The 26587-nt window shown below is 33.3% G+C and overlaps 1 protein-coding gene across 1 annotated transcript in view; it reads left to right on the top strand.

Moving 5' to 3' along the window:
• fam184ab (family with sequence similarity 184 member Ab) overlaps positions 1-26587 on the top strand; it is a 219361-nt gene that overhangs the window by 152886 nt on the left and 39888 nt on the right. Inside the window, exons 16-17 of the mRNA XM_030128825.1 lie at positions 2282-2466; positions 22138-22284. Of these exons, the coding sequence (XP_029984685.1) occupies positions 2282-2466; positions 22138-22284 (332 nt within the window). The remainder of the gene's footprint in view (positions 1-2281; positions 2467-22137; positions 22285-26587) is intronic.

Below are 26587 nucleotides of genomic sequence, written 5' to 3'. Positions count from 1 at the left end.
TCCACACGGTTAATGTTATACATGATGTAAATTGATTTGAACCCTTTGGAGACGATTGTGTCTCTGGTGACACACTTTTGCATACGCCATCATTCAAATTATCGTAACCCCTGAACCTGAACCACAGTGTTATAGCCGTAAATTCTGGTAAATAATTGTATATAATAGTGACAGTGCTGTTTTACATAAAGCAAAAAGCAAAAACTTTCCAACAATAATATGTATAATAATAATAATATAAATCAAATTTTATTTATATATATATATATATATATATATGTTACTGGTGGTGTTGGACTCTGCGTTATGTTCTTTTTTTTTCAAATGAGGAGACCCGCACGTGCGTCCTTGGAGGCAGTCTCCGTTTATTGTTCTGACAAAAGTGACAGAAAACATAAAAACCTCCGGTCAGTATCCCCTGTTAAACAACCTCCTACACAAACCAAAATGACACAGAAATGTGTTTAAGTACATTATAAGCGCCTCATACAGCCTAAACTAGCCGGTTCATGTAAAAAAATTAAATTAGCAGAGGTTAAACCAAAAATTTTCACAAACTGTACGGCTGCTTACCTCTGCCACAGAAATCCAGAACAAAAGGGAAGAGGCAAAGGTGTGAAAACTCCGGTTATAGTGCGCAGTGTCACACTGTAAATTGTTCCCTGGGGAACAGACCAAAACCAAAAGTTCCACTCACTGACCCGGAGGCCCACAGTGTCAGGTACCAACCAAAAGAAATGAAAATAAAATGAACAGATTTTGTGTCATTATAACAATACACAATATAATATACATACCCACATTGCTGCTAAATAATTGACCCTGTTACATATATGCAAGCCTACATTCATTCATTCATTCATTTTCTGAACCCGCTTTATCCTACTAGGGTCACGGGGTTCGCTTGGAGCCTATCCCAGCTACATAGGGGCGAAGGCGGGGTACACCCTGGACAAGTCGCCAGTTCATCGCAAGCCTACATATATATATATATATATATATATATATATATATATATATATATATATATATATATATATATATATTTTTTTTTTTTTTTTTTTTTTTTTTTTTTTTTTTTTTTATTGTACCTCAGCCTTTACCAGCCACTATGCTTCCTTCCAACAGTCACCCACTGTTCCTGTTTTTCTCCCGGCTGCTCGGGAGCTGCTGGGGGACGGCTAACCTGGGCTAGCGGCTCCGCTCCGGCTAAACGGGGCTGGCTAGCTGTCTCAGCTAACGTTTTGTTCATGGAGCAGACCTGAGCTTCCAGTTTGCTAAGCCTCGCTTCCATGGCCTCAAATCCACTACATTTATTACATGTTCCGTTGTCACTAAAGGAAGCGGGCGTAAAACTAAGCATCTGACACACCGAGCAAGACAGAAGGGAAGGAGAACGAGAAGCCATATTAGCCACTAAGCTACAGTAGATTAGCTAAACTGACTAAACGAATCGAAGGAGGTTACCGTTTGTGTGGAAACAGATAACCTTCATTATCTAATTAATTCTGTAATAACTGGCAATTTTCTAACGCACTGGCATTCTAGAACAGCAGCAGATATGAGTGATTCTACTGAAAACTATGAAGCTGCTGCAGCAAACACTCAACAAGAAACAGGAAATGACGTAAGAGGCTTACCACAGTACGTCGGACATAGCAGGAAGGAGTTTCGTGAACATATATAACAGTATTTATGTGTGACTTGACTATATCTATGATTTTTAAGTAGCATAGTGATATAATAATGGTTACTGCAGCTGTAATTAGAACATTTACACAGTTCTGAGTTGAATAAATTAAGTTACTTCAACTGAATTTTACTTACAGATGTTTAGGAAAATAAGAGCATAACTGTGTCAGTGACAATTAGAGGCTTGTTGGATATACTGAAATGAAACTGTCAGGAAGATACAATCCATGCAAGTTGTTACCTCAGTTTTTTAAAGTTGAGACAGTATATATATATTTTTTGAGTGTATTGTCATATGAATGTGACAGATCCATGGTGTCTGAAAACGTCGTCTGTATCCGTGGTCATGGGATGGATACCACAGGGAAAAGGAGATAAATATAGTCTGTGCTGTTTGCTTAACTTTTTTTTTTTTTTTTTTTAACTCTAATGGTAGTTTCTTCTTCCTGAAACTCCGAAAACTTCGGTGGAGGCTGTTCTCCATGAGGTGACAGCCTGTCCGAGCCTCCACCATGAGGCCTCAAGTCGAAGTTCTGAAAACGAGGCTGTGCTTTTTTTATTTATTTTTCGTTCCTGTTCCTTTTTTTAGGAGCGTGAGCTGCTGGGTCGGATCACTGAGCTGCAGGAGGAGGTGTCCAGGAGGAAGAACCACATCGCTCAGCTGGACCACCAGATCCACACACTTAATGAGAACATCAGCTCCCTGACCAAGGAGCTGGAGCTGAAGGGCAAGGAGGTGCTGAAGATCCGCAGTGAAGCCAATCAGCAGATCCGGTAGGACTCAGCACTGCACATGGGCGGGGGGGGTTCTGCAATATATAACCCCCAAAATACAACCCTGAAACCTGAATACAAAACCAGAATACAATCCCAAAACCAAAATACAACCCGGAAACCAGAATACAACCCGGAAACCAGAATACAACCCGGAAACCAGAATACAACCCGGAAACTAGATACAACCCGGAAACCAGAATACATTCCTGAAACCAGAATACAACCCCAAAACCAGAGTACAACCCCGAAACCAGAATACAAGCCCAAAACCAGAATACAACCCCAAAACCAGAGTACAACCCCAAAACCAGAATACATTCCTGAAACCAGAATACAACCCCAAAACCAGAATACAACCCCAAAACCAGAATACAACCCCGAAACCAGAATACAACCCCAAAACCAGAATACAAGCCCAGAACCAGAATACAACCCCAAAACCAGAGTACAACCCCAAAACCAGAATACATTCCTGAAACCAGAATACAACCCCAAAACCAGAGTACAACCCCAAAACCAGAATACAACCCCAAAACCAGAGTACAACCCCAAAACCAGAATACAACCCCGAAACCAGAATACAACCCCAAAACCAGAATACAAGCCCAGAACCAGAATACAACCCCAAAACCAGAGTACAACCCCAAAACCAGAATACAAGCCCAGAACCAGAATACAACCCCGAAACCAGAATACAAGCCCAGAACCAGAATACAACCCCAAAACCAGAGTACATTCCTGAAACCAGAATACAAGCCCAAAATGAAAATACCCCCTGAAACCAGAATACAGCACTGAAAATACAACACTAAAACGAAAGTACAACCCTGAAACCAGAATACAATCTGAAATTAAAAAAAAAAAAAACCCTGAAGGGTGAATACTGGCTCACAGTCAAATCCATGATGCAAAACCAGATGGAGTCAGCTTGCTGGTGTCTGATGCATTCAAGTACATCATGTATATTCGGTACCCTCCCTTCATAGCCTTTTCCGTCCAGAAGCCTTTAAATACACATGTTTGATAAATGATGATTCTTGCTCCTATGGTGTTTGTGTGTGTGTGAATCCGTCGTGCTCACACAGCTGGACTATGTGTTCCGGTCTCTGACAACATGAACGTACACGGTTAAATCCAGCTGGCGTTCACCGCTGTGCACTCTTAATGCTCGGTAACCTGGCAACCAAAGCGCTCAATGGTTTTTCTATGATTTCTATGTTCTGATCCCTGTATTTTTCTTCTGGTGTTTGTTACATCATTTTTAGACACACAGATAACAGTATGATCGTTGTGTTTTTTCTGTTTTAGCTTCAGTTTTATAGATAAATAGTTGGTGCAAATGAAAATAATTGCATTTAGAGATTTAAATACATGGATTAAATGTCAGAAAGTCACTGTCTCTAGGTTGTTGCACATCTAAAAATAGCCCCGGTCTCAATACATAAATCTGAATGTACAAGTACTGATCCAACAAAATGTAATTAAGCATTAAATCAGTCCACAAACATATCGTGCATTATCTGCAGAGTAGTTTAAATGCATATAAATGAGTGAATGAGTCGCAGATTAAACAAACAAGATACAGTGTGTGAAGCACGAAATGTTTGCTCTATATTTATAAAAAAAAGACAAAAGGAGATTATTCTGACTAAACCACAGTGACTATTCTTGTTCACATGCAGCTGAACATACGAGGTAAACAGTCTCCTCCTTTAAGTAGATAGATAGATAGATAGATAGATAGATAGATAGATAGATAGATAGATAGATAGATAGATAGATAGATAGATAGATAGATAGATAGATAGATAGATAGATAGATAGATAGATAGATAGATAGATAGATAGATATTTATTCTTCACTTATGTTTTTATTTTTTATATATTTTTTTTATTTTATATACAAAAAAAATGTGAGATTGATTAAAAAAGTGAACAAAATAATTTAAAAAAAAGGGACTAAAAAATGGACAAACATAAGCATCAAAGAAAAAATAAGCAACAAAATTAGTGAAAAATGAGACAAAATTAATAAAAACTGAGCATTTTGTTACTAGGTAGTGGCAAAAAAAAAAAAAAAGTCAAATTGATTAAAAAAGTTAACAAAATAAGGATGACTGTGGCCAAAAATGGACAAACATAAGCATCAAAATGAGTAAAAACTAAAAAAAAAAGCAAAAAAAATTAGTGAAAAATTAACAAAATGAGACAATAACTGAACAAAATAGGTAAGGAAATGGATAAAAATGAATACAAATAAGTAGCACAATGAACAAATTGATAATATTAACATTTTGTTGCTATAGATAATGAGAAAAAATGTTAGACTGATTAAAAAAGTTAACAAAACAACAAAAAAAGTTCCCAAAAATGGACAAATGTAAGCATCAAAATGATTGAAGACAAAAAATGTGCAACAAAATTAGTGAAAACTGAACAAAATGAGACTAAATTTATTTAAAAAATTAACAAATTAGACAAGAAAATGGACAAAACAAACACATATAAGTAGCACAATTAACAAAGAGGATAGATAGATAGATAGATAGATAGATAGATAGATAGATAGATAGATAGATAGATAGATAGATAGATAGATAGATAGATAGATAGATAGATAGATAGATAGATAGATAGATAGATAGATAGATAGATAGATAGATAGATAGATAGATAGATTTCAAACATGAAATCATTCTTTTCTGGAACAAAAAATAACATGAATGATTATTTTTAATATGAAAAGTGGCATAAAACACATTGATTTTAACCCATAAAAACCCAAACATCCACCATCAGACACAACCACCTACTGATCTAAACTGTTTAATACCTGATGATCCATTAATCCTATCAGTCCATGTCAATAATTGGTGTCAAATACAGTTCTTCATCTTTTCATGGTCATCAGATATGACCCATTTGGACGTTCAGAGGCTCCGTAGTTACCGTGGAAACACTGTTATCTTCTACAACATTGATTCACCAGTAAAACCCCTGGAGTTGGATCAACGACAGTGGATGGACACACTGGGGTTATGTTCAGATAATGAGAGATTTTGTTGAAAAAAACTCACTTAATAATAAGTAAGTAAATTAAATATAGGAAAATAACTGATTTTCAGTTCGATGATTAGATACATGAGAGTCAAACATAACTGATAAACATATATATAAAAGCCTATTTTGCTGAAAAAGTCACTTTTTCTTCAGTTTTCTCTGTTTCTGATGTAATAACCCTCAGCTTTAATCTGAACTTTTATGAACATCTACATGATCAGTGAATTAAATATAGGAAAATAGCAGAATTTCACTGAAAAAATGCAAAATAAAGAGGATAATATTATAATAAATGTTAGTAAATCACTTAAGAAAGGTTAAAAATAGAGAAAAATACATTATGAAACTGACTTAAAAGTAGTCCTGGGTCTTGAAGGGTTAAAAAAGGTCGACATTGTGATATTTGTTGGAGTCTTTCATAATGTTTACGTGAAGGTTGGCTCATAAATGTGTGGGTTTCTATTCTGGTCCTGCATCTAAACAAACCTCCACATACTCGGAGTGTCCTATATACAGCACATATGAAAACTACGCTCCAAACATGACTCATATCAGCGGTTCCTGCATCCCAACTGAATAAAATCCGGCCTAATTCAGAATATCAAATCAGAACATGCTGTTCCTGAGGTCCATTTGGATACAGTAACATTAGGAATAATAGATGAATATTCATGTGCATGTTGTGAGTGATGCATGGGAGTATTTTTAATCTTTCAATGAGTCATGTTCACTGTTAGCCCCTGAGTCCAGTTCGAAACTCAACACACAATCACATCTCAAACGTAAGGAAAAAGAGAATCAGCGCAGTTACGATCCACAAAACTGAAGTGTTCATATTCAGGACTTGCAGCTGACGTCACTGGTCATGTGATTGTTGTTTACACCGCCATATTGGTGGGTACCTTATCTGGATCCAGAAAGTCAGAACTGTTTCTTTATATGGTGTTTTTCTTTGGACTCGTGTTTGCGTGTTTTGTTATTTGCGAGTATGTCTGCTTGTGATAAAGGCACCATTGTCCTGTCCCATATTACCAGAGCCCTTAGCACCTCCAAGGTTCGTTACGTGGAAAAGATCAGATCTACTGCCGTGGACCCCCACAGCTTGACCCTGGATAAACACTGTGCTATTGTCAGTGCTCAGAAGTACCCGGCAGTTAGCTACCCACATATTTACAACTATCTGGTATATCAGGTGTGAAAACAATGAAGGCGCACAATCAGGAGACGTAGGATTGTCACTTTTTCCTGGAACAAGAATAAAGGACGTCTAAACATCTGAACAAACATCTAAAAATAAACCCAAACTTAGAACGGTAGGGGGTGGGGGTGGGGGTGCCTATGGTCCATGTTTATTGAACTAAATACGTCTATGTAGCCATGAACTAATTTGTGTTTAATGCATTCACTTACACTCAATAAAATGGTCACTGCATACTCAGCTGGTGCTGGATGGGTGCCAGCCTTCGCATTTTATGGCTGCAATCCACAGCCCCCTCCGTTCTGGATCCTTCAGAAATCTACAGAAGGATTTACCGGTGTTTTTTTCTTGCCGATTATTGCAACCAACTGCAACACATGTGGTTCCCATGATCACACTGCCTAAAGCTTTATGTTATTGTAGATCTACGCAGGAGAAAGATACATGTTACCAACAATGGGCAATTGTACGATCCAAGGAAAGCTTGCCTACCAAAATGGCATCGTGAACAGAAAACCACGTGATCATGTGACCTATGTGCAAAACCTGAATATGAGCTGTTACGCCCCGGCCTAGGGGTTCACCAGGGCGAACATAATATGCTCACTTTGTCCCCTCCCAGCTCCCAAGCACACACGTCAGTCGAATCTAAAGTTTACAATGCTTATTACAATTATTTTTTCTAAACAACTAAGGAAGGGTTAGGGGAGGGAGCGGCTAAAACAACAAACAAAATTATCTTCTTTACAATTTAAACTAAATTACCTACTCCAAAATAAATGCACGAAATAAAATACTGCAAACTTGCCTAAACTTCCAAAACCAAAAAACAGGACAAAAACAGGAAAACAAAAGAGCCGACCTCCCCTACCAGAAAAAGTTTCAACTTACAGAGAATATTTACAACTACAAACAATCGAATTTTACACGAGCACACGAAGACTGACGGTCACACACAGAACACAGGGTTGAGAGCTGGCAGGAGGCAAGAGAGAGCGGACGGAAACTCCGGGGCCATATTTAAAGGGGCCGGGCAATCACCTTCCACCAATCAGCAACCTGCAAACAGACAGACACAAAAGGGCGCAGCACACCTACAGGACGGGGGAGAACACACACACACTAAACAGAAAACATACATACACATATAAATAGACAAATTATGACCCAGGGTCATAACAGAGCACAGTGACGTCTGAAGGGTAAATTTACCCCCGTTCTGGGTCTAATACCTGCCCAGTACCTGTTCTGTGCAGATGTTGTGTTTTAAATGTAACGAGGGTTGATGGACGGACGGACAGACGCTCAGATCCTACAGAGGTTCACTTTAAAACATATGAACTTCACTTTTTCTGCTTGACTGTAGTGGTGTACAGTCCTGTTCCAGTCAGAACCCATTTGGTGTTTGAAGGTGTCAGATCTGATCCAAACTGATGGAGGCAGATGGAGAAGACGTGATATATGGACGTCACTTCCCCGTCCTCTGGGGGCATTAACGCTGTCTTTATGCAAATTTCATGAACAGTAGTGATCCCAAAAGGCTGCTTCTTCGATTTTCAGCCGTTTTTTTAGGTCACGGACCGATAGGACATGAACTGTAGTGAAGGCGCTTCATCTTCATCGTTGTTGTCATTGTTGTCGTCGTCTTTGTTAGAAATGTCTTTAACCCTTAGGGGTCTGAGTCTGTTGTGGCTGTTTGTGATTTTGCCCTTATATACTATATAAACAAATGTTTACTCTACCCATGTTTGGTATCTGTTTTTTTCAGCACAACTTCATCTATCTCTATTATTTTTTCACTTTAACCTACTATATCAACACAAACGGACAAAAAACACACAAAAAATATAAAATCCAACATGAAAAATTTATATAATTTATTTCATAAATAACACACAGATGCTTAATGAACCTTTTCAAAGACTTTAAAAGTGAATGTTGGTTCCAAATATTAGGTATAGAAAATTAAAATTGTAATAAATTAAAACTGTATTCAAATATTTGACGTAAAAGCATAGCTTTACATAAGCATTTTCTCATCCTTTCACCCCTGGTCTATGGTGGCCCAGAGGTGCAACAGCCCATAATATTTTCCACTATAAGAAAAAAAACAACAGCCCAAAAAATTATCCAGTATAAGAAAAAAAAAGAACAGCCCAAAAAATTATCCACTATAAGAAAAAAAACAACAGCCTAAAAAATTATCCACTATAAGAAAAAAAGAGAACAGCCCAAAAAATTATCCACTATAAGAAAAAAAAGAACAGCCCAAAAAATTATCCACTATAAGAAAAAAAAGAACAGCCCAAAAATCATCCACTATAAGAAAAAAAAAGAACAGCCCAAAAAATTAACCACTATAAAAAAAAGGACAGCTCAAAAAATTAACCACTATAAGAAAAAAAAGAACAATCCAAAAAAATATCCACTATAAGAAAAAAAAGAACAGCCCAAAAAATTATCCACTATAAGAAAAAAAACAACAGCCTAAAAAATTATCCACTATAAGAAAAAAAGAGAACAGTCCAAAAAATTATCCAGTATAAGAGAAAAAAAGAACAGCCCAAAAAATTGTCCACTATAAGAAAAAAAAGAACAGCCCAAAAAATTATCCACTATAAGAAAAAAAGAACAGCCCAAAAATCATCCACTATAAGAAAAAAAAAGAACAGCCCAAAAAATTAACCACTATAAAAAAAGGACAGCCCAAAAAATTAACCACTATAAGAAAAAAAAGAACAATCCAAAAAAATATCCACTATAAGAAAAAAAAGAACAGCCCAAAAAATTATCCACTATAAGAAAAGAAAGAGAACAGCCTAAAAAATTATCCACTCAAAGAAAAAAAAGAGAACAGCCCAAAAAATTATCCACTATAAGAAAATAAACAACAGCCCAAAAAATCATCCGCTATAAGAAAAAAAACAACAGCCCAAAAAATTATCCACTATAAAAAAAAACAACAGCCCAAAAAATTATCCACTATAAGAAAAAAAAGAACAGCCCAAAAAAGTACCCACTATTAAAAAAAAAAAAAAAAAAGAACAGCCCAAAAAATTACCCACTATAAAAAAAAACAAAAAGAACAGCCCAAAAAATGATCCACTAGCCCAAAAAATTAACCTTTCGGGTAAACAGCACCCCCTTAATTGAAAAGATGGATGATGTTTTGTTTTTTTTTTTCTTATAGTGGATCATTTATTGGGCTGTTCTTTTTTTTTCTTACAGTGGATAATTTTTTGGGCTGTTCTTTTTTTTTTCTTACAGTGGATCATTTTTTGGGCTGTTCTTTTTTTTTCTTACAGTGGATCATTTATTGGGCTGTTCTTTTTTTTTCTTATAGTGGATCATTTATTGGGCTGTTCTCTTTTTTTTTCTTATAGTGGATAATTTTTTGGGCTGTTCTTTTTTTTTCTTACAGTGGATCATTTTTTGGGCTGTTCTTTTTTTTTCTTACAGTGGATCATTTTTTGGGCTGTTGCACCTCTGGCCCACCGCACTGTTCCTCCTGGTTTCCTCATCCAGTTCAGGTGGGGGTCATCCTCACCCTTACCTGTAATTCTAACGCAGTCTGTGGATTAGAATTCGCAGATTCGTCCAGTTTTTTTCCATTTTGAAAAAATGACGTAGATCTGGTCAGAAATATAACGCCCCCCCACCTCATTTCTATACTTTTATTCACGTTTCTTTGCTCTGGTTTCGAACCGTTGTATCTCTGGTTGTATTTGCTCTATCAGCATCACATAAAAAGTGTCAGAGTGTTTCAAGTCCACACTTTCAAATGCAGTTGTCCACAGTGGTCTACGTGACCAACTTCCGAAGCTACAGTGTGTTGAAAATGTCATGTGATTCAGTCGTGGGGCCGTGACCGTGGACCCCTAAGGGTTAAAAGGGTGTAGTTTTACATGGGTGACATATGCTCTAAATAACCCTTTGTGCTGTAATATTCTAAACCTTGTGTTAATTGTGTCCTCTGAAAACATTTCGTATCACTTTAACTGTAGCGTCGACAGTCGTGTGAAGACGCACTCGGCCGCACACGCTCAGTAGCCCCTGTCATCAGGTCCTGTCGCTGAATTGTGCTTCTCTGGTTATTTTTTTCGAATGACGATAGTTTCTGCAATCCGGCTCTCCTCCAACCCCCATGAAAAAATAGAGCGAGATGAAAGTCAGAAGAAGAAAAGCCCAAACAAAGGAAGTTTCTGTGCCTTCGACCACTGTCAGGAGCCTATTGATCAGCAGATGTGAAGGTTATTTAGGGTAAAAGTGAAAAAAAAAAAAAAAGAATCCATAATCATGTTGTTCCCTGCAGCGCCTGATGAATTTTTTAACCGCCGTGTGGCTGATGCGGTCCGGCTGCTCATTAGAATTAAATCTGCAGCCTTTGATTCGTTTTGGACGTGGAGGTTTTTCCGTCATGTGTGTTGCTTCGTGGTGCGTTCGAGGGCCTTCGTGTACATGCGTTCTGTTCCTCTGTGTTGGTTCGCTGGCAGGCCCATGCGCAGCACATTTCTCCTTCTGTTACGTAACTCCTCGTCTGAATCCTGGTCACGGGGATAAAAATAGGCTGATAAATAAATAAAGAGGAAGCACAGAGATAGGATGTGGCCCCCCTCGGGGAGAGTTGGCCTAGTCAGAGTGAGAGGCAGACAGGCGTCACGTCTCCATCCGCATTCTCAGCTTCTTCAACACTCCACTTGGCATTCCTATCCTCCTTATTTGGCTGCCCATTTTTCATCCACCCCATCCTGTTCTTGTCCTCCAGTAATCAGCCACCTTCATCTGCATATTGATAAGAACGTTTTGTTGCTACACACAGATAGATAAAAAAAAAAAAGAATGGAAAAAGAATGTTAGATTGATTAAAAAAGTTAACAAAATAAGGAAAAAAGTGGCCAAAAGTGGATAAATGTAAGCATCAAAATGAGCAAAGACAAAAAATAAATATCAAAATTAATAAAAAACTGAACCTTTTGTTGCTAGGTAATGGGGAAAAATATCAAACTGATTCAAAAAAGTGAACAAAATGAGGAATAAAGTGGCCAAAAATGGACAAACATAAACATCAAAATGAGTAAAGACAGAAAAAATAAGCTGCAAAATTAGTGAAAAAGGAACAAAATGAGACAAAATTAATAAAAACTGAACAATTTGTTGCTAGGTAATGGGAAAAAATATCAAACTGATTCAAAAAAAGTGAACAAAATGAGGAATAAAGTGGCCAAAAATGGATAAACATCAAAATAAGTAAAGACAGAAAAATAAGCTGCAAAATTAGTGAAAAATGAACAAAATGAGACAAAATTAATAAAAACTGAACAATTTGTTGCTAGGTAATGGGGAAAAAATGTCAAATTGATTAAAAAAGTTAACAAAATGAGGAATAAAGTGGCCAAAAATGGACAAATGTAAGCATCAAAATGAGTAAAGACAGAAAAATAAGCTGTAAAATTAGTGAAAAATGAACAAAATGAGACAAAATTAATAAAAACGGAACAATTTGTTGCTAGGTAATGGGGAAAAAATGTCAAATTGATTAAAAAAGTTAACAAAATGAGGAATAAAGTGACCAAAAATGGATAAACGTAAGTATCAAAATGAGTAAAGACAAAAAATAAGTATCAAAATTAATAAAAACTGAACCTTTTGTTGCTAGGTAATGGGGGAAAATATCAAACTGATTAAAAAAAGTGAACAAAATGAGGAATAAAGTGGCCAAAAATGGACAAACATAAACATCAAAATGAGTAAAGACAGAAAAATAAGCTGCAAAATTAGTGAAAAATGAACAAAATGAGACAAAATTAATAAAAACTGAACAATTTGTTGCGAGGTAATGGGGAAAAAATGTCAAATTGATTAAAAAAGTTAACAAAATGAGGAATAAAGTGACCAAAAATGGACAAATGTAAGCATCAAAATGAGTAAAGACAGAAAAATAAGCTGTAAAATTAGTGAAAAATGAACAAAATGAGACAAAATTAATAAAAACTGAACCTTTTGTTGCTAGGTAATGGGGGAAAATATCAAACTGATTCAAAAAAGTGAACAAAATGAGGAATAAAGTGGCCAAAAATGGACAAACATAAACATCAAAATAAGTAAAGACAAAAAAATAAGCTGTAAAATTAGTGAAAAATGAACAAAATGAGACAAAATTAATAAAAACTGAACAATTTGTTGCGAGGTAATGGGGAAAAAATGTCAAATTGATTAAAAAAGTTAACAAAATGAGGAATAAAGTGGCCAAAAATGGACAAATGTAAGCATCAAAATGAGTAAAGACAGAAAAATAAGTATCAAAATTAATAAAAACTGAACCTTTTGTTGCTAGGTAATGGGGGAAAATATCAAACTGATTAAAAAAAGTGAACAAAATGAGGAATAAAGTGGCCAAAAATGGACAAACATAAACATCAAAATGAGTAAAGACAGAAAAATAAGCTGCAAAATTAGTGAAAAATGAACAAAATGAGACAAAATTAATAAAAACTGAACAATTTGTTGCTAGGTAATGGGGAAAAAATGTCAAATTGATTAAAAAAGTTAACAAAATGAGGAATAAAGTGACCAAAAATGGATAAATGTAATCATCAAAATGAGTAAAGACAAAAAAATAAGTATCAAAATTAATAAAAACTGAACCTTTTGTTGCTAGGTAATGGGGGAAAATATCAAACTGATTAAAAAAAGTGAACAAAATGAGGAATAAAGTGGCCAAAAATGGACAAACATAAACATCAAAATGAGTAAAGACAGAAAAATAAGCTGCAAAATTAGTGAAAAATGAACAAAATGAGACAAAATTAATAAAAACTGAACAATTTGTTGCTAGGTAATGGGGAAAAAATGTCAAATTGATTAAAAAAGTTAACAAAATGAGGAATAAAGTGACCAAAAATGGACAAATGTAAGCATCAAAATGAGTAAAGACAAAAAATAAGTATCAAAATTAATAAAAAACTGAACCTTTTGTTGCTAGGTAATGGGGGAAAATATCAAACTGATTCAAAAAAAAGTGAACAAAATGAGGAATAAAGTGGCCAAAAATGGACAAACATAAACATCAAAATGAGTAAAGACAGAAAAATAAGCTGCAAAATTAGTGAAAAATGAACAAAATGAGACAAAATTAATAAAAACTGAACAATTTGTTGCTAGGTAATGGGGAAAAAATGTCAAATTGATTAAAAAAGTTAACAAAATGAGGAATAAAGTGACCAAAAATGGACAAATGTAATCATCAAAATGAGTAAAGACAAAAAATAAGTATCAAAATTAATAAAAACTGAACCTTTTGTTGCTAGGTAATGGGGGAAAATATCAAACTGATTCAAAAAAAGTGAACAAAATGAGGAATAAAGTGGCCAAAAATGGACAAACATAAACATCAAATAAGTAAAGACAGAAAAATAAGCTGCAAAATTAGTGAAAAATGAACAAAATGAGACAAAATTAATAAAAACTGAACAATTTGTTGCGAGGTAATGGGGAAAAAATGTCAAATTGATTAAAAAAGTTAACAAAATGAGGAATAAAGTGACCAAAAATGGACAAATGTAAGCATCAAAATGAGTAAAGACAGAAAAATAAGCTGTAAAATTAGTGAAAAATGAACAAAATGAGACAAAATTAATAAAAACTGAACAATTTGTTGCTAGGTAATGGGGAAAAAAATGTCAAATTGATTAAAAAAGTTAACAAAATGAGGAATAAAGTGACCAAAAATGGATAAATGTAATCATCAAAATGAGTAAAGACAAAAAAATAAGTATCAAAATTAATAAAAAACTGAACCTTTTGTTGCTAGGTAATGGGGGAAAATATCAAACTGATTCAAAAAAGTGAACAAAATGAGGAATAAAGTGGCCAAAAATGGACAAACATAAACATCAAAATAAGTAAAGACAAAAAAATAAGCTGCAAAATTAGTGAAAAATGAACAAAATGAGACAAAATTAATAAAAACGGAACAATTTGTTGCTAGGTAATGGGGAAAAAATGTCAAATTGATTAAAAAAGTTAACAAAATGAGGAATAAAGTGACCAAAAATGGATAAACGTAAGTATCAAAATGAGTAAAGACAAAAAATAAGTATCAAAATTAATAAAAACTGAACCTTTTGTTGCTAGGTAATGGGGGAAAATATCAAACTGATTAAAAAAAGTGAACAAAATGAGGAATAAAGTGGCCAAAAATGGACAAACATAAACATCAAAATGAGTAAAGACAGAAAAATAAGCTGCAAAATTAGTGAAAAATGAACAAAATGAGACAAAATTAATAAAAACTGAACAATTTGTTGCGAGGTAATGGGGAAAAAATGTCAAATTGATTAAAAAAGTTAACAAAATGAGGAATAAAGTGACCAAAAATGGACAAATGTAAGCATCAAAATGAGTAAAGACAGAAAAATAAGCTGTAAAATTAGTGAAAAATGAACAAAATGAGACAAAATTAATAAAAACTGAACCTTTTGTTGCTAGGTAATGGGGGAAAATATCAAACTGATTCAAAAAAGTGAACAAAATGAGGAATAAAGTGGCCAAAAATGGACAAACATAAACATCAAAATAAGTAAAGACAAAAAAATAAGCTGTAAAATTAGTGAAAAATGAACAAAATGAGACAAAATTAATAAAAACTGAACAATTTGTTGCGAGGTAATGGGGAAAAAAATGTCAAATTGATTAAAAAAGTTAACAAAATGAGGAATAAAGTGGCCAAAAATGGACAAATGTAAGCATCAAAATGAGTAAAGACAGAAAAATAAGTATCAAAATTAATAAAAACTGAACCTTTTGTTGCTAGGTAATGGGGGAAAATATCAAACTGATTAAAAAAAGTGAACAAAATGAGGAATAAAGTGGCCAAAAATGGACAAACATAAACATCAAAATGAGTAAAGACAGAAAAATAAGCTGCAAAATTAGTGAAAAATGAACAAAATGAGACAAAATTAATAAAAACTGAACAATTTGTTGCTAGGTAATGGGGAAAAAATGTCAAATTGATTAAAAAAGTTAACAAAATGAGGAATAAAGTGACCAAAAATGGATAAATGTAATCATCAAAATGAGTAAAGACAAAAAAATAAGTATCAAAATTAATAAAAACTGAACCTTTTGTTGCTAGGTAATGGGGGAAAATATCAAACTGATTAAAAAAAGTGAACAAAATGAGGAATAAAGTGGCCAAAAATGGACAAACATAAACATCAAAATGAGTAAAGACAGAAAAATAAGCTGCAAAATTAGTGAAAAATGAACAAAATGAGACAAAATTAATAAAAACTGAACAATTTGTTGCTAGGTAATGGGGAAAAAATGTCAAATTGATTAAAAAAGTTAACAAAATGAGGAATAAAGTGACCAAAAATGGACAAATGTAAGCATCAAAATGAGTAAAGACAAAAAATAAGTATCAAAATTAATAAAAAACTGAACCTTTTGTTGCTAGGTAATGGGGGAAAATATCAAACTGATTCAAAAAAAGTGAACAAAATGAGGAATAAAGTGGCCAAAAATGGACAAACATAAACATCAAAATGAGTAAAGACAGAAAAATAAGCTGCAAAATTAGTGAAAAATGAACAAAATGAGACAAAATTAATAAAAACTGAACAATTTGTTGCTAGGTAATGGGGAAAAAATGTCAAATTGATTAAAAAAGTTAACAAAATGAGGAATAAAGTGACCAAAAATGGACAAATGTAATCATCAAAATGAGTAAAGACAAAAAATAAGTATCAAAATTAATAAAAACTGAACCTTTTGTTGCTAGGTAATGGGGGAAAATATCAAACTGATTCAAAAAAAGTGAACAAAATGAGGAATAAAGTGGCCAAAAATGGACAAACATAAACATCAAAATAAGTAAAGACAGAAAAATAAGCTGCAAAATTAGTGAAAAATGAACAAAATGAGACAAAATTAATAAAAACTGAACAATTTGTTGCGAGGTAATGGGGAAAAAATGTCAAATTGATTAAAAAAGTTAACAAAATGAGGAATAAAGTGACCAAAAATGGACAAATGTAAGCATCAAAATGAGTAAAGACAGAAAAATAAGCTGTAAAATTAGTGAAAAATGAACAAAATGAGACAAAATTAATAAAAACTGAACAATTTGTTGCTAGGTAATGGGGAAAAAATGTCAAATTGATTAAAAAAGTTAACAAAATGAGGAATAAAGTGACCAAAAATGGATAAATGTAATCATCAAAATGAGTAAAGACAAAAAAATAAGTATCAAAATTAATAAAAAACTGAACCTTTTGTTGCTAGGTAATGGGGGAAAATATCAAACTGATTCAAAAAAGTGAACAAAATGAGGAATAAAGTGGCCAAAAATGGACAAACATAAACATCAAAATAAGTAAAGACAAAAAAATAAGCTGCAAAATTAGTGAAAAATGAACAAAATGAGACAAAATTAATAAAAACGGAACAATTTGTTGCTAGGTAATGGGGAAAAAATGTCAAATTGATTAAAAAAGTTAACAAAATGAGGAATAAAGTGACCAAAAATGGACAAATGTAAGCATCAAAATGAGTAAAGACAAAAAATAAGTATCAAAATTAATAAAAAACTGAACCTTTTGTTGCTAGGTAATGGGGGAAAATATCAAACTGATTAAAAAAAAGTGAACAAAATGAGGAATAAAGTGGCCAAAAATGGACAAACATAAACATCAAAATGAGTAAAGACAGAAAAATAAGCTGCAAAATTAGTGAAAAATGAACAAAATGAGACAAAATTAATAAAAACTGAACAATTTGTTGCTAGGTAATGGGGAAAAAATGTCAAATTGATTAAAAAAGTTAACAAAATGAGGAATAAAGTGACCAAAAATGGACAAATGTAAGTATCAAAATGAGTAAAGACAAAAAATAAGTATCAAAATTAATAAAAACTGAACCTTTTGTTGCTAGGTAATGGGGAAAAATATCAAACTGATTCAAAAAAAGTGAACAAAATGAGGAATAAAGTGGCCAAAAATGGACAAACATAAATATCAAAATAAGTAAAGACAGAAAAATAAGCTGCAAAATTAGTGAAAAATGAACAAAATGAGACGAAATTAATAAAAACTGAACAATTTGTTGCGAGGTAATGGGGAAAGTGTCAAATTAAAAAATTATAAAAGTGAACAAAATGAGGAATAAAGTGGCCAAAAATGGATAAATGTAATCATCAAAATGAGTAAAGACAAAAAATACACAACAAATTTAGTGGAAAAATGAACAAAATGAGACAAAATCGATAAAAACTGAACATTTTGTTGCTAGGTAAGCAAACTTACAACTTACAAATGTAAGCGTCAAAATGAATAACATGAAAAATAAACAGCAAATTGGGGAGAAATTAACAAAATGAGACAGAAACTGAACAAAATAGGCAAGAAAATGGACAAAAATGCACACAATAAGTAGCACAATGAACGAATTGATAATATTAACATTTTGTTGGTATAGATAGATAGATAGATAGATAGATAGATAGATAGATAGATAGATAGATAGATAGATAGATAGATAGATAGATAGATAGATAGATAGATAGATAGATAGATAGATAGATAGATAGATAGAGATTTGAGCATTTATTTTAAAAAGAAGAGAAAATTGTGCAAAAAGGTGCCACTTAACTTCAGTACAGTAATGAAGTATAAATAGTTTGTTACATTCCACCACTGCAAATGAAATATTTCACAGATGGCAACATCCAGTACACATGTTTTGTTTTTTTCACCAGTGTTTGTTTAATTTTTCTTGAGTGTGTTCACATTTGAGGATTGCAGTCAAAAATCTCATTGTGATGCCCAAACAAACAGTATGATGTGTAGAATGAGCTCTGGTTCTAAACATCAGAAGATTAATGCAGTAAATCTCATCCTGTCTGTAAACTCACATGTACCATCCGTCTTTGGTTACTAATTCAATTCTGGATCATGGAGCAGCAGCCTCATCAGGGAGGGTTAGACCTCTGCCTGCCTGGTCGATCCTCCATCGACTAATGTGTGTGTTGGTGTTTTACCCTTCTACATGTGTGTGTTAGTGTGTTTCTACATGTGTGTGTTAGTGTGTTTCTACATGTGTGTGTTAGTGTGTTTCTACATGTGTGTTAGTGTGTTTCTACATGTGTGTTAGTGTGTTTCTACATGTGTGTGTTAGTGTGTTTCTACATGTGTGTGTTAGTGTGTTTCTACATGTGTGTTAGTGTGTTTCTACATGTGTGTGTTAGTGTGTTTCTACATGTGTGTGTTAGTGTGTTTCTACATGTGTGTGTTAGTGTGTTTCTACATGTGTGTGTTAGTGTGTTTCTACATGTGTGTTAGTGTGTTTCTACATGTGTGTGTTAGTGTGTTTCTACATGTGTGTGTTAGTGTTTTGTACATGTGTGTGTTAGTGTGTTTCTACATGTGTGTGTTAGTGTTTTGTACATGTGTGTGTTAGTGTGTTTCTACATGTGTGTGTTAGTGTGTTTCTACATGTGTGTTAGTGTGTTTCTACATGTGTGTGTTAGTGTGTTTCTACATGTGTGTGTTAGTGTGTTTCTACATGTGTGTGTTAGTGTTTTGTACATGTGTGTGTTAGTGTTTTGTACATGTGTGTGTTAGTGTTTTGTACATGTGTGTGTTAGTGTTTTGTACATGTGTGTGTTAGTGTTTTGTACGTGTGTGTTAGTGTTTTGTACATGTGTGTGTTAGTGTTTTGTACATGTGTGTGTTAGTGTGTTTCTACATGTGTGTGTTAGTGTGTTTCTACATGTGTGTGTTAGTGTTTTGTACATGTGTGTGTTAGTGTTTTGTACATGTGTGTGTTAGTGTGTTTCTACATGTGTGTGTTAGTGTTTTGTACATGTGTGTGTTAGTGTGTTTCTACATGTGTGTGTTAGTGTTTTCTACATGTGTGTGTTAGTGTTTTGTACATGTGTGTGTTAGTGTGTTTCTACATGTGTGTGTTAGTGTTTTGTACATGTGTGTGTTAGTGTGTTTCTACATGTGTGTGTTAGTGTGTTTCTACATGTGTGTTAGTGTGTTTCTACATGTGTGTGTTAGTGTTTTTCTACATGTGTGTGTTAGTGTTTTGTACATGTGTGTGTTAGTGTTTTGTACATGTGTGTGTTAGTGTTTTGTACATGTGTGTGTTAGTGTTTTGTACATGTGTGTGTTAGTGTTTTGTACATGTGTGTGTTAGTGTTTTTCTACGTGTGTGTTAGTGTGTTTCTACATGTGTGTGTTAGTGTTTTTCTACATGTGTGTGTTAGTGTTTTGTACGTGTGTGTTAGTGTGTTTCTACATGTGTGTGTTAGTGTTTTGTACGTGTGTGTTAGTGTGTTTCTACATGTGTGTGTTAGTGTTTTGTACATGTGTGTGTTAGTGTTTTTCTACGTGTGTGTTAGTGTGTTTCTACATGTGTGTGTTAGTGTTTTTCTACATGTGTGTGTTAGTGTTTTTCTACATGTGTGTTAGTGTTTTGTACATGTGTGTGTTAGTGTTTTGTACATGTGTGTGTTAGTGTTTTGTACATGTGTGTGTTAGTGTTTTGTACATGTGTGTGTTAGTGTTTTTCTACGTGTGTGTTAGTGTTTTGTACATGTGTGTGTTAGTGTTTTGTGCATGTGTGTGTTAGTGTTTTGTACATGTGTGTGTTAGTGTTTTGTGCATGTGTGTGTTAGTGTTTTGTACATGTGTGTGTTAGTGTTTTGTACATGTGTGTGTTAGTGTTTTGTGCATGTGTGTGTTAGTGTTTTGTACATGTGTGTGTTAGTGTTTTGTGCATGTGTGTGTTAGTGTGTTTCTATTCCCCTGCTGTTGTTTTGCATGTTTCTCTAATAATTGCGTTCAGTGTGTTGTCGTACACTTCTGTTCTTTGGGTTCCTTCGCTGCGTCTGCTTGCATATTTTTAATCTCACCATCGTTTCTTCCTCAGGACCATCCGTTCTGTTGACTGGTCCCTGGAGAGCGTGCGGGTCCTGATTAGGCCTCCAAGGGAAATGTCACCCATTTACACTTGTAAATAAATAAACCTGCGTTCTTCCTGAAGCACAGAGGACAGTGGTGGTCAGTGAACGCACCACCACAACACTGCACCATTATTAGAATGGGAGATGGTGGATTGATGATAAAAAAAAGTAGTTTCTTTAGGGTTTTTTTTTTTTTTTTTTCACTCGTATAAAAAGAAGACAACCGAAGCCTTATCACAAAGACACCGGCTGTGTTAACGTCTAAATATGAGCACTGAGAGTGAACGGATGAGATTAGAGGAAAAACGGAGTCACTATTAAAGAAAAGATAAGATTAGACTGATAGAATAGAATAGAATAGAATAGAATAGAATAGAATAGAATAGAACAGAGTAGAGTAGTCTATTCTATTCTGTTCTACTCTATTCTTTTCTCTACTTACTCTATTCTATTCTATTCTACGCTATTCTATTCTATCTACTCTATCTACTCTATTCTATTCTGTTCTGTTCTATTCTATTCTGTTCTACTATTCTATTCTACTAGATAGAGTAGATAGAATAGAATAGAGAATAGAATAGAATACAATACAATACAACACTGTAGAATACAACACTATAGAATAGAATAGAATAGAATAGAATAGAATAGAACAGAGTAGAGTAGTCTATTCTATTCTGTTCTACTCTATTCTTTTCTCTACTTACTCTATTCTATTCTATTCTACGCTATTCTATTCTATCTACTCTATTCTATTCTATTCTGTTCTGTTCTATTCTATTCTGTTCTACTATTCTATTCTACTAGATAGAGTAGATAGAATAGAATAGAGAATAGAATACAATACAATACAATACAACACTGTAGAATACAACACTATAGAATAGAATAGAATAGAATAGAATAGAATAGAATAGAACAGAGTAGAGTAGTCTATTCTGTTCTGTTCTGTTCTGTTCTATTCTACTCTGTTCTGTTCTATTCTATTCTATTCTATTCTGTTCTACTATTCTGTTCTACTAGATAGAATAGAATAGAATAGAATAGAATAGAATAGAATAGAATAGAATAGAATAGAATAGAACAGACAAATGTATTCTTACCCATCAGCTGTTTTGATATGTTAAATGTATGTTGTTAGTTCAGTGTTTCATGTTTGGTTTTATTACTGACTTTTATTGTGTTTATGTATATTTTTTGGTGGATGTACGGCTGTGATTTCCATTTTGTCAGACTTCTGCTGCTGCTGTCTCTACAAACACTTCAATTCCAAAAACTGTGAATTTGGTTTTCCAGGGTTAATCCACATCACATGTGTTTACTGTGCACATGTTTAGGAGGACGTGATGAGGCGTTTCATTCCCGTTTGACCGTCTCAGACCGAACCCACTCCGTTCACCTCTGACTGGACGCTCCTTTGTTTTTTTTTTCCGGTCAGGGTTCACGAACAGGAGCTGACGAAGAGGCACGAGAGGGAGCTGACGGAGCTGAGCGTGGCCCACAGCAGAGAGACACAGAACATGCTGTCAGACTTCAACAAAGCCCAGGAAGTCCTCAAAGACAAGATCTCCGCCCTCCAGATCCTGTATGTACACCAGAAAAACACACCGGCATACCCTCACATACATGCACAACTCAACTGTCACTCAAATCTGCTTATTTATACTGAAGTTTCACTCAAATCTGCTTATTTATACTGAAGTTTCACTTAAATCTGCTTATTTATACTGAAGTTTCACTTAAATCTGCTTATTTATACTGAAGTTTCACTTAAATCTGCTTATTTATACTGAAGTTTCACTTAAATCTGCTTATTTATACTGAAGTTTCACTTAAATCTGCTTATTTATACTGAAGTTTCACTTAAATCTGCTTATTTATACTGAAGTTTCACTTAAATCTGCTTATTTATACTGAAGTTTCACTTAAATCTGCTTATTTATACTGAAGTTTCACTTAAATCTGCTTATTTATACTGAAGTTTCACTCAAATCTGCTTATTTATACTGAAGTTTCACTCAAATCTGCTTATTTATACTGAAGTTTCACTTAAATCTGCTTATTTATACTGAAGTTTCACTCAAATCTGCTTATTTATACTGAAGTTTCACTTAAATCTGCTTATTTATACTGAAGTTTCACTCAAATCTGCTTATTTATACTGAAGTTTCACTCAAATCTGCTTATTTATACTGAAGTTTCACTTAAATCTGCTTATTTATACTGAAGTTTCACTTAAATCTGCTTATTTATACTGAAGTTTCACTCAAATCTGCTTATTTATACTGAAGTTTCACTCAAATCTGCTTATTTATACTGAAGTTTCACTTAAATCTGCTTATTTATACTGAAGTTTCACTTAAATCTGCTTATTTATACTGAAGTTTCACTTAAATCTGCTTATTTATACTGAAGTTTCACTCAAATCCGCTTATTTATACTGAAGTTTCACTCAAATCTGCTTATTTATACTGAAGTTTCACTTAAATCTGCTTATTTATACTGAAGTTTCACTCAAATCTGCTTATTTATACTGAAGTTTCACTTAAATCTGCTTATTTATACTGAAGTTTCACTTAAATCTGCTTATTTATACTGAAGTTTCACTCAAATCTGCTTATTTATACTGAAGTTTCACTTAAATCTGCTTATTTATACTGAAGTTTCACTTAAATCTGCTTATTTATACTGAAGTTTCACTTAAATCTGCTTATTTATACTGAAGTTTCACTCAAATCTGCTTATTTATACTGAAGTTTCACTTAAATCTGCTTATTTATACTGAAGTTTCACTCAAATCTGCTTATTTATACTGAAGTTTCACTTAAATCTGCTTATTTATACTGAAGTTTCACTTAAATCTGCTTATTTATACTGAAGTTTCACTTAAATCCGCTTATTTATACTGAAGTTTCACTCAAATCCGCTTATTTATACTGAAGTTTCACTCAAATCCGCTTATTTATACTGAAGTTTCACTTAAATCCGCTTATTTATACTGAAGTTTCACTCAAATCCGCTTATTTATACTGAAGTTTCACTCAAATCTGCTTATTTATACTGAAGTTTCACTCAAATCCGCTTATTTATACTGAAGTTTCACTCAAATCTGCTTATTTATACTGAAGTTTCACTCAAATCTGCTTATTTATACTGAAGTTTCACTCAAATCCGCTTATTTATACTGAAGTTTCACTCAAATCCGCTTATTTATACTGAAGTTTCACTCAAATCTGCTTATTTATACTGAAGTTTCACTCAAATCGGCTTATTTATACTGAAGTTTCACTCAAATCTGCTTATTTATACTGAAGTTTCACTCAAATCTGCTTATTTATACTGAAGTTTCACTCAAATCCGCTTATTTATACTGAAGTTTCACTCAAATCGGGTTATTTATACTAAAGTTTCACTCAAATCTGCTTATTTATACTGAAGTTTCACTCAAATCTGCTTATTTATACTGAAGTTTCACTCAAATCTGCTTATTTATACTGAAGTTTCACTCAAATCTGCTTATTTATACTGAAGTTTCACTCAAATCTGCTTATTTATACTGAAGTTTCACTCAAATCTGCTTATTTATACTGAAGTTTCACTCAAATCTGCTTATTTATACTGAAGTTTCACTTAAATCTGCTTATTTATACTGAAGTTTCACTCAAATCTGCTTATTTATACTGAAGTTTCACTCAAATCTGCTTATTTATACTGAAGTTTCACTTAAATCTGCTTATTTATACTGAAGTTTCACTTAAATCTGCTTATTTATACTGAAGTTTCACTCAAATCTGCTTATTTATACTGAAGTTTCACTTAAATCTGCTTATTTATACTGAAGTTTCACTTAAATCTGCTTATTTATACTGAAGTTTCACTCAAATCCGCTTATTTATACTGAAGTTTCACTCAAATCTGCTTATTTATACTGAAGTTTCACTCAAATCTGCTTATTTATACTGAAGTTTCACTCAAATCCGCTTATTTATACTGAAGTTTCACTTAAATCTGGTTATTTATACTGAAGTTTCACTCAAATCTGGTTATTTATACTGAAGTTTCACTCAGATCTTCATCTTCCTCATCAACCCTTAAAACACCCAAACGTCCACCGTCGACCAAAACCTACTGATTTAAACTGTTTAATACCTGTTGATTCACTAATCCTATCAATACATGTCAATAATTGGTGTAAAATACAGTTCTTCATCTTTTCACGACCCATTTGGACGTTCAGAGGCTCCGTAGTTACCATGGAAACACTGTTATCTTCTACAACATTGATTCACCACTAAAACCCATGGAGTTGGATCAATGACAGTGGATGGACACACCTATTTTTATATAAATTACCGAATAACATGAACAAAAATGAATTTAAAAAAGTACAAAATAATTAATAATAGGGAAAAAATAGGGAAAAAATTTACGAAAATCAAGTAAAAAGGATAAAACAAGCAACAAAATGAACAAAAAACAGCCAAAGTAATGACCCATTTGGACGTTCAGAGGCTCCGTAGTTACCGTGGAAACACCGTCATCTTCTACAACATTGATTCACCAGTAAAACCCATGGAGTTGGATCAGTGACAGTGGATGGAGATACTTGTTTTTATATATATATTACCAAATAACACGAAAAAAATGAATTTAAAAAAGCACAAAATAAATAATATGGAAAAAAAATAGGTAAAAATTTACAAAAATCAAGTAAAAAAGATAAAACAAGCAACAAAATTAATGAAAAATGAACAAAAATGAATGATAAATCTACAAAATAATAGATAATATGGGAAAAGTAGGTAAAAAAAAAATACTAAAATCAAGTAAAAAGGATAAAACAAACAACAAAATGAACAAAAAACCGCCAAAGTAATGACCCATTTGGACATTCAGAGGCTCCGTAGTTACTATGGAAACACTGTTATCTTCTACAACATTGATTCACCAGTAAAACCCATGGAGTTGGATCAATGACAGTGGATGGACACACTTGTTTATATATATATATATATATATTTCCAAATAACATGAAAAAAATGAATTTAAAAAAGTACAAAATAATGAATAATAGGGAAAAAATAGGTAAAAAATTTTTGAAAATCAAGTGAAAAGGATAAAAAAAAAGCAACAAAATTAACGAAAACAGCCAAAGTAATGAATAAAATGAATAAAAATGAATAATAAATCAAAGTAATGACCCATTTGGACGTTCAGAGGCTCCGTAGTTACCATGGAAACACTGTTATCTTCTACAACACTGATTCACCAGTAAAACCCATGGAGTTGGATCAGTGACAGTGGATGGACACACTGGGTTTATATATATTACTAAATAACATGAACAAAAATGAATGAAAAAAAAACTACAATATAATAGATAATGTGGAAAAAATTGGTAAAAATTTACTAAAATCCAGTAAAAAAAAAGATAAAACAAGCAGCAAAATGAACTAAAACAGCCAAAGTAATTATTAAAATGAACAAAAATGAATAAAAACCCTACAAAATAACAAGGAACATGAACAAACTAAGTTTGATAAATGACAGTGGATGGAGACACTTGTTTTTTGTTCAGTTGATTATAGATTTTGTTGAAAAACTCACTTTTTCTTCAGTTTTCTCTGGTTTGATATAATAACCTTTGAATTTACTCTGAGGTTTTATGGACATTTACATGATCAGTGAATTAAATATAAGAAAATATCTGATTTACACTGAAAAATGCAAAAAGGCAGAGGATAATGTTGTAATATATGGGGATAAATTATTTATTAAAGATTAAAGATAGAAACAAGTTCACTTGGAAGTTGCCACAAAAATAGTTGTAGGACTTTAAGGGTTAAATACAACATTTACTATTTTTTTGTGTTAAAACCACAGTTGTT

The sequence above is a fragment of the Sphaeramia orbicularis genome, chromosome 24, assembly GCF_902148855.1.
Source record: "Sphaeramia orbicularis chromosome 24, fSphaOr1.1, whole genome shotgun sequence".
In the NCBI taxonomy this organism is placed as follows: domain Eukaryota; kingdom Metazoa; phylum Chordata; class Actinopteri; order Kurtiformes; family Apogonidae; genus Sphaeramia; species Sphaeramia orbicularis.
The sequence above is the reverse complement of the archived record's forward strand: the minus strand, read 5'-3'. Positions and strand labels throughout refer to the sequence as shown.